The 13,066-nt window shown below is 39.9% G+C and overlaps 1 protein-coding gene across 7 annotated transcripts in view; it reads left to right on the forward strand.

Annotated features, from left to right (window-relative positions):
- Positions 1–13,066, forward strand: part of ralgapa2 (Ral GTPase activating protein catalytic subunit alpha 2) — a 162,621-nt gene that overhangs the window by 123,858 nt on the left and 25,697 nt on the right. For all 7 annotated transcript variants that reach the window (XM_073869774.1, XM_073869777.1, XM_073869771.1 and 4 more), the window contains one exon: positions 12,409–12,533. In XM_073869774.1, the coding sequence (XP_073725875.1) occupies positions 12,409–12,533 (125 nt within the window). The remainder of the gene's footprint in view (positions 1–12,408; positions 12,534–13,066) is intronic.

Consider the following 13,066-nt stretch of genomic DNA (forward strand, 5'->3'; position numbering starts at 1 on the left):
GTTCCGAGATGGATGCTGGAGAGGTGAGGATGTGGAGGGTGTGAACGTCCCCCTGGAGGTTCAATTAACCTGTCTTAACTCCCCTTCCTGTCGTCTCAGCTCTGGGCTTTGGTCTTAATTAGCCTCTCGTTGAATTAGAAGATACACGCAGTCACATATCTTTCAGAAGCTGAATCTTCACCCTGGTATGTTGTAGTTCATCTTTTTGCATATCTCTCTCATACACATTTGTATTCTCTGCCACACTTGATCAGTAATCCTCGTCTTTTTCTGAGAGCAAGCCGACTAATGAGACGCCAGGGCCTGGAGCTAATGACCGGCATATCAGCAGCATTGTTTCACTCGTCCCTTCGGATTTCTCTGTCTCTTTCCCTCCCCCATCCATCCCATAATCACCTCACACCTCCTTTGGGCTTTTCCACCGAGACGCTCTTCGCGCCTTCGTCCGGTACCGTGACAACAGGTACCCTTACATAGAGCCACCAATCAACACCTGCTGTCCCACGGGCACATGGAGCTGCCGGTAACTGGCATCAGGTCCATTTGTCAGAAGAGTTTTTATTGGTTTTATCTTGCCACCGGCTGCTTTTCAAAACACACAAATCCCATAAAGCCCTCAGAAATGATTCATTAGTTACAAAAACGATACTTCAGTACTTTCATTGAGTATTTCGTTTTTTGTAGCTGAGTGTAGTTTGTGTGTTCACAAATGAGTCAGTTGAAGAATCTGAATTGAATATAGTAGCATGTCAGTATAGGAGTTCAATAGAACCTCTGTCAGTAAATTGCTTGCTGGATAAAAGGTTTGACTTTAAAAATGAGTGCATACTCATTTAAGGATAATGAAAGCGAAACCTAATATTAATTATGGTCTGGTTGTTTATACCTACATCTGGGTATAAAACACAGGTTCAGATACGTTATTGTCTTGGTAATACTGTAGTATACATGGGCGTAGTATACGCGGGGGACACGTGCAACATGCTTTGAAGATGATTTTGTCCTCCCACTTTTCAACTCGCCACCACCATTGCCGCCAATGTTTGTTACTAACATATAACACTCACTTGTGATTGGGTATAAGGCGAATCATCTTTTGCACACACGCGTCCGGTTGAACTTTAAAGTTTAAAGGACGGGAGCGTGAACAGCGTAGACCCGTCACTGCATCATCTCAAACCCAATGCTGCGTCGGCACAAGCAGTCATTTTACATGCTTTCAGGTAATGCCAATTTAAATATTTAAGCACAAGAAGATACGAAGCAGATTTATGCACATGCTGTTTGAAAATTATGTGTGTGTGTGCGCTTCCCTATCTTACACGCATGGCTGTAATGCCGCATCTCAAGGCTTCAAAGTGCTGAGTTCATGTTTTTTTAAACTAAAAATGCTGTGATTTTATAAAAGAAAGATTTGCTTGACCGATTCTTTCCAATACTGTACGAAAAATAAAGAAGGCGGTGTTACTACCGCGGGAGGAGCAAGAATGTGTCATGCAACACTATACAACACTGTTTAACTTATGATTCACTACATGTTCGTGTCATTTATATAATATGCATGCGCCTATTTCCTATTATTTACCGCATGCAACTCATGACCCGTTTGGGACTTTTCAATGAAATCCAGCGCATCAAACACACACGCAAAACTCTGCTGCTACCCGGATAATAAACTATATCAATTGTTTCCATAAGGCTGACTTTCTTCTCCTTACATTCAAAAACACACTTCTTCTTTCATGCCATTGTTGAGTTTTGAAATTAAACACTCGCGTGATGTGATGTTTGTAAGTTCTACTGTCTCCCGCTGATTGACGGGTGAGCGGGATGAAGTGCCCATAAAAATAAGTGATAAGTATAGAAACCCCTGAAACGTCAGCTGGACCCGTAATCGAAAAAAACTTCCCAAAACTTGTATGAACCCTGGCGAAGTGCATTCGGCACAGAAATACTCAAAAGCCCAACTGCTTTTTTGACACTTTGCCTACGTTTAGCATGAGGAAACAACTCTATAACTGTGTTAATAAGTCTGAAGGCATGAAATACCATTAAACCACCCCTTTAAAGCGCTCGGGCAGTTGCGCTCCTTAGGCGTCTGTTGTTGGATGCAATTATGAGCTGCTCCTCTTTTTCTCCCCCTTTTTCTGCGGAGGTTTCAAAGTAACAGAAAAGGTGAGGAAGCTGATTGGTTGGTTCTTGTCACATGACCTGCGGTGCGTTTGCGACATTCTGAAAAGTTGAGATGTTTTTAACGAAAAAACGAGCGCACCGCTTGCGCGTCACAACCGCATCGCTTCCATTATGAGTGCACATATCACCCGCCTACTTTTAAAATAATAAACTTGAGTGCACAAAAGATGTGATATGTGAACGGCCCCTTTACAACGGACAAATAAAAAAGCATTCATGAGACAATTCTACTGAACCCACTGATTTATATAAATGACAGATCTACTGACAGCCCTGTCCCCCCCCACTTTTAAGATGCTGGCTACTCCACTGGTAGTATATACTGAGGAGCATGGCAGCCACTGCGTCCATCACTGACTGTCGGTGTCAGCGCCTAATTAGCGATCAAGTACAACAGAAACGCAGTAAGGCATCTGTATGCAGACCTTTCTATTCACAGACAGAGAATGTCAGCAGTACGCTAGTTCGGAGAATGTCCCAAAAGCAGTGGGGCTTTTTTCCTAACCAGCCAATTATCCTCTTCCCGGCTAGACGGCAAGGTCAATGTGATTGGTGGAGGTTAATGGCTGGTGCTTGGCTGGAGTGGAGGTTGAGCATGCATGGTCACTCTTCGGTTCTTCAACTTCTTCGTCCTCACACAAGAGCCCATTCAGAGCCCAAATAAGAGAGAGAAAAGCAGAAATGTATTGTTAACCTCTGCCTTGCCTTAATAGTGGCCCCAGTGAAATGACACAAATTTGCATTTGCACTTTAAATGCTTTTACTTAAAAACATTTGTTCGTTATTATCATATTATGTCTATAGGAAAGGTTAATTAACATTACAATCTGATGTGAGGTTTCATGTTTTTCATTTGATTTATTTTTCGTCCCTGTGTTTGCAGTAATGCACTTAACGGAAATCTGTACGCTGGACAAAAAAAATCTTGGATCTGTAAAGTTAACTTAATCATTATATTAGGTTTGGGATTCATTTTTTAGATCGTGGGACTTCAACAGGGGGTCCGTGGTGGTATTTATAGGGGTCCTACAAATATGGTTTAAATGCAAAATATATTAGTTTAGAAAAAATCAAGTTAGGCACAAAGCAAAAATGCATTAATAGTCAAAAAAATGTAACTTGATTAAAATGAAGAGCATAACATTTTCACAATAAAATCTGTTGTGTTAATTTATAATGTTATGTAGTATGCAAATAATTATTTTTTAATTACAATATTTTTGTATATCCAGTATTAATTTGTTACATGTACTGGGGGTCCCTGCTGCTCCTTTCTATCAATTTAAGGGGTCCTTGGCCCAAAAAAAGTTTCAGATGAAAACACTTTTGGTCATGCAGTAAAAACATAATTCCTTTGTGATTGAAATTCATGTCAACTAGGGCTGTTGAATATATATATATATATTTTTTTACGATTCATCGCAATGTGAACCATAACTGCATCGATGCATAAAAACAAATAATTGATCGTTTAAAAAAGCAGTGCTTGCATGCATCTCTCTCGCGTGCAGGTGATGTAAATGTAAAGCATTTTATAAACGTATACATTTTTGTACTTGGACCGCTGTTAAAAGCGTTCAATCGACCCGATAAAAGATGCCACATTACGGCACCAAGCGATACGCACTTATCAATGAAGCGCGCACCTCTGGAGCAGAGTTTTAATGCGAGGCTTTAACAAGAAAGACGAGTACTGAATACTTACATGTGCAGTAATATTAAAAATTGAGGATGTAACGCATTGTGATGCATTGAGATATTGGATTGACATAATAATCGTAATCGAATCATGAGACCAGTGACAATTCACACACCTTATGTCAACTAATGTCTTTCTGTACAATATGTGTTTAATCCGGATAATCTCGTCCTGATTGTAAAGTGCATTACTGCGTTTTTTGTTTATTTTTACATACTGGTGTATATGGTGAAGTTAATTGATGTGGTAGTCAACAGCATGTCAGTTGAAGTTATCGAAACACCTTAAAGAGCTTCTTTAGTCCGATTCAAAATTTTACATTTCCTCTTGTGTATAAGTGTGTGTTAGTACAGTTTAACAACATACCCGAAGGTAAATGATGATGCGAGTTATTGTCTCGAACGTAAATCTTTTAAACATGGTAAGGAGCGTCACATTTCCGGCTGACGTCAGAGGTATTCAGGTCAATCGCAATGTAAAGATTAGCTGGCCAATCAGGCACACATAGCTTTTCAAATCCGTGCATTCAGGGGGAGAGTGAAATCTGGAGCTACAATAATGTACAGTATGTGGAAAATAATGTGTTTTTTGAAACATAAACCTCGCTAATACATTGTATTACACCAATTTTTAGCAATGAAATAGGTGCACTTTAAACTGTAATGAATCCTGTATATTTTTAAATAGTATGAGACAGACAGAGGCACCTGAATAAAACCGTGCAGTTAGTGAAAAGATAAAAGCATCCATTGTTACTAGCGGCTCAGCTTTACAGTCACAGGCCCTGCAGCGCAGTGGTCTCTCCTCAGGCTCCTTATGTTTCAATTACAGCCTCCACCTTTGACCAGACCTGGCCTTTCTTACAGCTTAACCAGACTGAGCAGTGCAAGGCTTCAACCTTCTGTCTGCTAATTGACTCCTGTGTTGCTAATAAAGCACTAAACCCAACTGCCGTCCAACCCTTTGCCTCCTCCTCAGGCCTCTGGGTTACTCTGTCCATCTGTGCTCTTTTCTCTTCACGTCTCATCCGAGTGCTTTTTATCAAAACTGGATTTGAGGGCAAATTAAAAAATATGGCTAAATGTTTTTTTCAGAAGCACAAAGGTGGGTCAGTCTGAACTTAGATACGGAAATAGATGTACTGTATACAGACCACGTTTAATTTAAATGTGCAGAATTGTGCAAACAATGAAATCCAGTGCATCTAAAACGAATTGTTTTTCAGATTTAACCACTTGAATGGACTTATTCCTTTCCATTTAGTTTTTGAAGGATTATTGCACTTTCATAAAAAAATCCTAATAATTTACTCACCCCTGTGTCATCCAAGATGTTTATGTTTTTCTTTATTCAGTCGAGAAGAAATTACGTTTTTTGAGGAAAACATCTCAGAATTTTTCTCCATATAGTGGACTTTAATGGACCTCAACAGTTTACAGTTTCAGTGCAGCTTCAGGGGACTCTAAATGATCCCAACCAAGGCATAAGGGTCTTATCTAGCGAAACTATTATAATTTTCGCCCAAAAAATTTTTTTTTTTTACTTTTAAACCACAACTTCTTGTCTTGTACTAGCCATGTGACACGCTAGCGCGACCTTATGTATTAAGTAATCACATGGAAAGTTTAACCGGTACATATGTGAAATGCACATTTGCGGACCATTTTAACCTCTTGAAAAGCACCCCCACTCTAGCCCAAACCATGAAAAGACGTTATTTTAATAAAATGGTTGTTTTACTAAACCACGTTTTAAAATTATTTTTAGTTAAAAAATTAAAACATTTAGAGAGGTTGAGAAAAATTTTTTTTTGCATAACATCTTTTTTAATACTAAAAATCTTAATGATAAATATGTGACCTAGAAATGCAATGAATCCAAAGTCACAAGTCTAAAGAAGTTATGTTTCACATTTGAGGTCAATAGGCCCAAAAATGAGGTTCTTGCAAGGGTTTTTGTAAGACTAGTGCCTTTTCTAAGTGGCAGTCAGCCCCAAAATAAAAAATTAATTTTGTTTACATGCATACACGTTAGTTCTTATTATTATTTATCCTTATGTTAGCATATAAAATGCAGTTTCCACACCAGGAAATAAAACGTTACACAAAGATTGTTGGATTTGTTATCTAATTGGCTATACGTTCTTTCTATCATTATTTTCCATGAAGTCATTGGAGGAATGAGCGAGTCAGGTCACGTCAAGCGCTGTTTGGATATCATGTATTATACAAAGTTTGACCACGGATTTATGTGTTTAGGCGAAGCTAAGGTGTAATCTCATATACAGTGTTACGACACAAATGGTCCGCGGATTGTATATTATATTCTATTACAAGATATTCATGCGAAATCTGATGTAAACAACAGACTATATAACTATATTTCATGGATTATATGCATTTGTAGACAAAAATGGTCATTGGATGTATTCTATTACAGTGGTTCTCGGCTCCCACTGCTCTGCACATTTTGGATGTCTCCCATATCTGACACACTCAGTTCAGTTCATGGAATCTATCCTAACGAGCTAATGATCTGTGTCGGGTGTGTTAATTGGGGGGGACGTCCGGGATGTGCAGAGCAGTGGGTCCCGAGGACTGGAGTTGAGATCCACTGTTCTATTAGATGGTTTTCATGGGTCTGAAAACAGACTGTATTCAACTCGCGATCGTTATATCAGCACAAAGGTAAGAAGTCCGGTTTATCTTTGTGCATGTTGTCATTTGGACTTCTGTCACAAAATACTACATTTATGATGCTAGAGCATCTGTATCTCAAAACAGAGACCATACACTGATGCTAAACCCGTAGACCTTTTAAACGATGTATAGTAATGTTAATATTATTAATCTTTGTAGACAGTAGGCTATATAGATATTGTTAGCAGCGTTAAAAAAACTGACGTCATCCCGTACCCGAACTAGTGCGCGTCGAGAGGTTAAACAATAAACTGACACAAAGACATCAATTAGTATCATTCCACATACAACAACGCTCCTCTTTCTCCACACTTGTAAACACTGGAGGGGTAGTATCACATGCGTGACCTTTTGACGTGATTACGTAATACGTAAGATCGGGCTGATCGAAAAATCGTTTCGTTAGATAAGAAAACGATCGTTTCGCTATATTAAGACCCTTATGCTTTGGTTGGTATCGTTTAGAGTCTTTTGAAGCTGCATTAAAACTGTAAACTGTTGAGGTCCACTAAAGTCCACTATATGGAGAAAAATCTTGGAATGTTTTCCTTAAAAAAACCTAATTTCTTCTCGCATGAACAAAGAAAGACATAAACATCTTGGATGACGTGGTGGTGAGTAAATTAACAAAAAAAAATATTTCAAAGTGGAGTATTCCTTTCAATAAAATCTGTACTTTGAATAAGTGCACTTAACAAGACAATATTGTGACATTTCATGATCTTCACCCTGGCTTTACTGTCCTCTTCCCCTGCATTATTTGCTGCTTTATGAACACGTTGGCAGATTTATGCGTATTGTCAAACTGACACTGTGACCCTGAGTCGACGGTGTTATGTCCAGGCTGAGGTGTCCTGCGGGGTGAGATCTTTTGTTGTGTATGTGCATGGACGAAGGGGAGGGGTTTCAGGGTGGGATGGGTTCAGAAGGCGGTCCCAGGGGTCCGGGGCCTGAGCCGACTGCTAATGAGAAGCCATCTGAGGCCCTTTGAGTCTCCGTGCACCTTGAACATGGCCACTACCGCCACCTGACCTTGGCTTTGATCTGCCAAAGTGCTTGACCTCTCAATTCCCCACTGGCCACCCCTTACCATCTGGACGACAGCACACATACTCTTCATCACACATCAAAAAATTATAATTTCATGATGGGTAATTCGGTAGCATTTGGGCATCACAAGTCATGATCTCCTACAGTAATATCTGTTGTAGCTTAACTTTTATCATAGAAATATACATAGCCTGATTGAAAACCAACAGGAAGCTTTTGTATTACATTCAAGTCTTTAGAGAGTCTTTTATAGAGTATACACAACTGTGTACATTTGGCACAAACTTTTATCCAAAGCGACTTCAAGCAATGCATTTTTTCACTAGGATCAAATCCACAACGTTTGCATTAACCTGTGCTGACTTGTTTCAACACAAATTGCTGGGTTGTTTTACCCATTTTTGGGGTCAAATATAAACATTTTCCGGGTTAATTTAACCCAGTGTCTGGGTTTGTCCCAACGCTGGGTTGAAAATAACCCAGCATTTTTAAAAGTATAACTGAAATGCATGTAAAACAGACAACACAAATCCATTTTAAGCATGTGTGACTATATTCTGCTCTGTAGACCCAAAGAATGAATTTTTATTTATCGTTCCTGAAAACTCGATGAGTCTGTACGGTCTCCCGGGCTCTTGCTCTCGACAGCCTTTAATGCCTCGCCTTTGTCACCTGGTGCACCGTGGGGTGGCAAAGTGGCTGCCAAGCGAGCGGGAAAAGAGCATTATCTGTTAAAACCCTCTGCAAAATACTTGAAAGTACATTTTGGAGAGCATTGTGTGTTTTTCCACGTCCGGCGTAACAGCGCCATTGTACGTTTTGTTTACTTGATGTTTTTCTTTGTCCCTTTCTCCCATCAGTCTGACCTGTGCTTGAATGAGGTCATCACTTTATTTTACATGGCGGGGAAGTTAAATTTGCCCTCTTGACACCACGTCTCTCTCCTCGTGCATGCAGGGCAATCCTCTGATGATTCTGGATATATGGATGTTTTTGGAAATTCCCACCTCAACACCTTGCTGCATTTCTACTGGACCGGAGAGTTTTCCATTACAGGTGCTGAAATGGTGACTTAAATTACAATCACGTTGGGAAATCCCTAACATTTTTCCTCGTGCTGCATAATACGGAGAACTGCTCGTGTTTGTTTTTCTCTCAGCACTGCCATTGTGGCATTCTGGAACAGCGACATCTGTCCGTGCAAACATTCGGCATATTTCCTGGGAGTTCGATATACGATGCCGATGTGATTCAGTGCTTGTCGCTCGCTAACCTGCGTCACTGTTCTCTGCTTTATTAAATTAATCCACGCCACGTCATCTGACCCTTGTGATCCTTTCTCATGCATTCGGTGGAACAACCTGTGCCACAACAATTAGTGTCGGAGAAACCTGAAACAGGGATGAGATAGGAAGAAATCTGACTAGCGTTATCTGCTCCTCAACTTCCACATTCCCACTTTTTTACATGATAATGCAAGACTTGATGGATAGCCATAAACATCATTTAGGTGATTTGGTGTGACTGTTGAATAAAGTGTTAAGCGGGTAGGTTAGGGTCTTTTTCTTTCTCAGGAAGTGGGAGCGCAGGTTGGCTGATGGCAGCGGTGACTGTGACTGAGGTCAATATTTGTTTTAGGAATCTCAATAGCCGAGCCACGCTTAAGTCATCTGCATCTCTGATAATGGAACGCCATATGGCTCTGTTGACCTAGTGGGATCAGGCTTATTATCCCTTATTCTCATTCCCTCCCTCCCCTCCTCTTCTGTCCTCTATTTCACGCACATACACTTTCTTTTTCAATGTAATACTTCTTTCTCTTTACATTGTTGGTGCGCAATTGTTTTGACTACATTTTTATCTTTTCTTAATAAACTAAAAAGCCCTTTACTCTGTAATGTGACCCGTGTTTCCATAGCAGCAAGGCCGGCGATGTTTTAGAGATCCTTGTAAACCTCAGAGCAAACAGGGCGGCCGGGATGCTTCCAGAACACCGTGTGCCGCAGAACGACCGCCGCTGATCGCTTTGCTTGCACAGATGATGAGTTTTATTGCAAGGCTAGACTATAACGCGTATAAAGTTCTAACGCCCCTCCCTGCCCGCTGTGCGTTTTTAGCAGAAAAGCGTACATAAGTGAAGCAGATTGCTCCCTCCTTGTGTGCAGCCCGCAGGCTCAGGTGCTTGTCAGTGCCGGGTTCAGACGGACCTTTTCAACAATTTGTCACGGTTGCCTCGGCCCCTGCTGCGCCGGCACGTGGCACACACACACCCGGAGCAGCCAGCGTGGTCGTGATGGAGTGCAGAGGCCTTGGCAACAGCCTAGCGCCTGCCGGAATAAACTGCCTCCCTAATGAGACGGGAATGGCATCAGTGGGGCCCTCCAAAATTTCGGCAGGCAGGCATGTGGCTCTGGAACGCCCCCGCCTCTGCTCCACGACCTATTCATTAGACATTAGAGCTCGCTCTCGTCTGTATATGCATATAAATACGGCGCTAGTACCCAGAAATTGTATAGGTGTATTGGTTGTGGAGGGATTGGCAGGCATGCGTTGGTGTGTATGGAGCAACACCTGCTCCTGCGTTTGTTTGGACGGTTAACTGTCTGTAGCTGTAACTGAACAGGCCACGCTCACCATGTGTGTAATGACTCTGATGCAAATGGCTTCACGAGTGGGACGGGTGATACGATTTGTTTCATTTGCCATACTATCAGTGCCCATCCCATTACATTTACTTTTATTTATAGTCTGAAATACTAACTGGAGTAGGATAAATCACGAGACAAACTTTAAAGCAAAGCATAATGAATACTTTTTTTGCTTTAAATGCCTGTGAAAGGACACGAGGGAGTTTATTCTGTATAGCACAAAAGAGATTTGAAACATCATGTTCATGTTGTTCTTATGCATGCAATCAAAACATGAACTCACTAGGAGTTTTAAAAAAAAAAACTAAACTTCTTTGTTCCAAAGTAGAAAGTAAGCATAACAGAAAATGAACAGCATGAAGATAATATGACAGATAATATGATAATAATAAAAAGAAAAAAAAAGAATTTTATTTCAGATTTTGAGAGATCTATTGGAGTTCAACTTTTAGGGCATGCACACCAAATGCGAGCTCAACGAGTTGTGCGAGTAGATTACATACAAAGTCAATGCAAAGACGCGATCAGAGGCGTCCTTGCGCGATTGCTGCAAAAACATGCGCTATTCGCCTCAAATGTGCCTTCGCGCAAGTTACAAATATTCAATTCAAGCGAAAAATTGGCATGACACAAAGTTAAATCCCGCGAGTAATGAGCAACGCGATGCTACGCGTTTGGTGTGTACGTAGCATTTCAAGTTAGTCATAATTTTTTTCCCTAACTAATTTTTAGTTCTTAAAGCATTATTCACTTAGCAAAAAAAATGATAATTTATTGATAACTGGCCAAAAATGTAAATGTGAATTAAACGTGTTTTAAAGTTGTCTTTTTTAAATGGGTTTTTAATGTTTTTTTTGTTTGTTAAAAATTTTGAAAATAAATAAAGACTTCAATTACAAAAGAAATGATAATTTACTCGCCCCCGAGTCTTCCGGGATGTTTGTGTCTTTCTTTGTTCGGTCGAGAGGAAATTAAGTTTTTTGGGGGAAAGCATTCCAGGATTTTTCTCCATATATTGGACTTAAGTGGACCTCAACAGTTTCAACACAGCTTTAAAAGGACTCTAAACGATCCCAATCGAGATGTGGGGGTCTTGTCTAGCAAAACGATTTTTATTTTTGCAAAAAATAAGTACTTTTTCACCACGACTTCTCGTCTTGCACTGACCGTGTGCTGCACCAGCGCGACCTTACATATTACGTGAAAAGGTCATGCATGACGTATGTGAAACTACCGCTCCATTGTTTACAAGTGTGAAGAAAGAGGAGCGTTCAGACGTTATTGTTTGTGTAATGATACTAATTAATGTCTTTGTGTTAGTTTATTGTTTAAAATTGTCCACATGTGTACGTTATGTAACGCGTGACCTTTCAACGTGATTACGTAATATGTAAGGTCGCAATGGTGCATCACATGGGTAGTGTAGTGCAAGACAAGAAATTGTGGTTTAAAAGTACATATATATATACTTTTTTCTTTTTCGAAAATGACAATCATTGCGCTAGATAAGACTCTTATGCCTCGGCTGGGATCGTTTAGAGCAATTTGAAGCTGCATTGAAACTGTTGAGGTCCACTAAATGGAGAAAAATCCTGAAATGTTTTCCTAAAAAAAAAAAAGTATTTCTTCTCGACTGAACAAAGAAAGACATAAACATCTTGGATGACATGGGGGTGAGTAAATAATCTGGATTTTTTATGAAAGTGGTGTAATCCTTTAAAACACAGTCTTAAAGGAATAGTTCACCCAAAAATGTAAACTCTGTCATCATTTACTCGTTCTCATGTTGTTACAAACCTGTATACATTTCTTTGTTCTCATGAACACGAAGGACGATATAGGTCAATGGCTTGGTTACAAACATTCCTCAAAATATTTACCTTCGTGTTTTTCAGAACAAAGCAAATTATACATGTTTGTTACAACGTGAAGGTAAGTAAATGCTAACAGAATTTTCATTTTCAGGGGAACTATCCCTTTAACTTTCCCTACTACAGTATATATGCAACCAGCACCAGGTAATTGTTTTGTTTCAGTTTTTGTCTTTATTTATTGTTTTTAACCCTGTAATTATTTGTTGTCGTGTAAATCACATTTTCCTTGATGAACTTGATGTCAGTTATGAGGAGAGGGCTCTCTACCTGGAAGCCATTATTCAAAATCATAAGGAGAACATGACTTTTGAGGACTTCGCTGCCCAGGTCTTCTCACCTTCCCCCAGTTACTGGCCAACAACAGGTGCAGGTAAAAGCCCGTCCGTCTGCGTTTACTTTCCTTTTATTCCACAGTGTTTCCTTTTCCTGCTATTCTTTCTAATACTTCAATTATGTTTCTGTCATTTTTATTTTAGCAAACATCTAGCATGACAGAGATGTATAATTTTTATATAATCACTTCCATCAAGTGCTGCATGATGAAAACAGTGAAGGGAAGCTTTGAAGTTGGTAGTTATTTATTATGTTAAAATTGTGTCGGTTTTGAGGGTGATAATGCTGTTAGGACAGCACAGGTCTCCATTAAATCACGGGGTGAGATTGGTATTTATTCAGAAGAGGAAAGCTGTGATGTGTGTGGCAGTATATCATGCTGAAAATGCACTGCCTTACAGGTTTATGAATTACAGCACTGTTCTTTAAAGGGATAGTTCGGCCAAAAACGATATTAAACCCATTATTTACCCACCCCCAAGCTGTCCAAGTTGCATATGTCCATCGTTTTTCAGACAAACACATTTTCGGATATTTTAGAAAATATTTTAGATTTTTCTGTAGATTAAA

The sequence above is a fragment of the Misgurnus anguillicaudatus genome, chromosome 7 (genome assembly GCF_027580225.2).
Source record: "Misgurnus anguillicaudatus chromosome 7, ASM2758022v2, whole genome shotgun sequence".
In the NCBI taxonomy this organism is placed as follows: domain Eukaryota; kingdom Metazoa; phylum Chordata; class Actinopteri; order Cypriniformes; family Cobitidae; genus Misgurnus; species Misgurnus anguillicaudatus.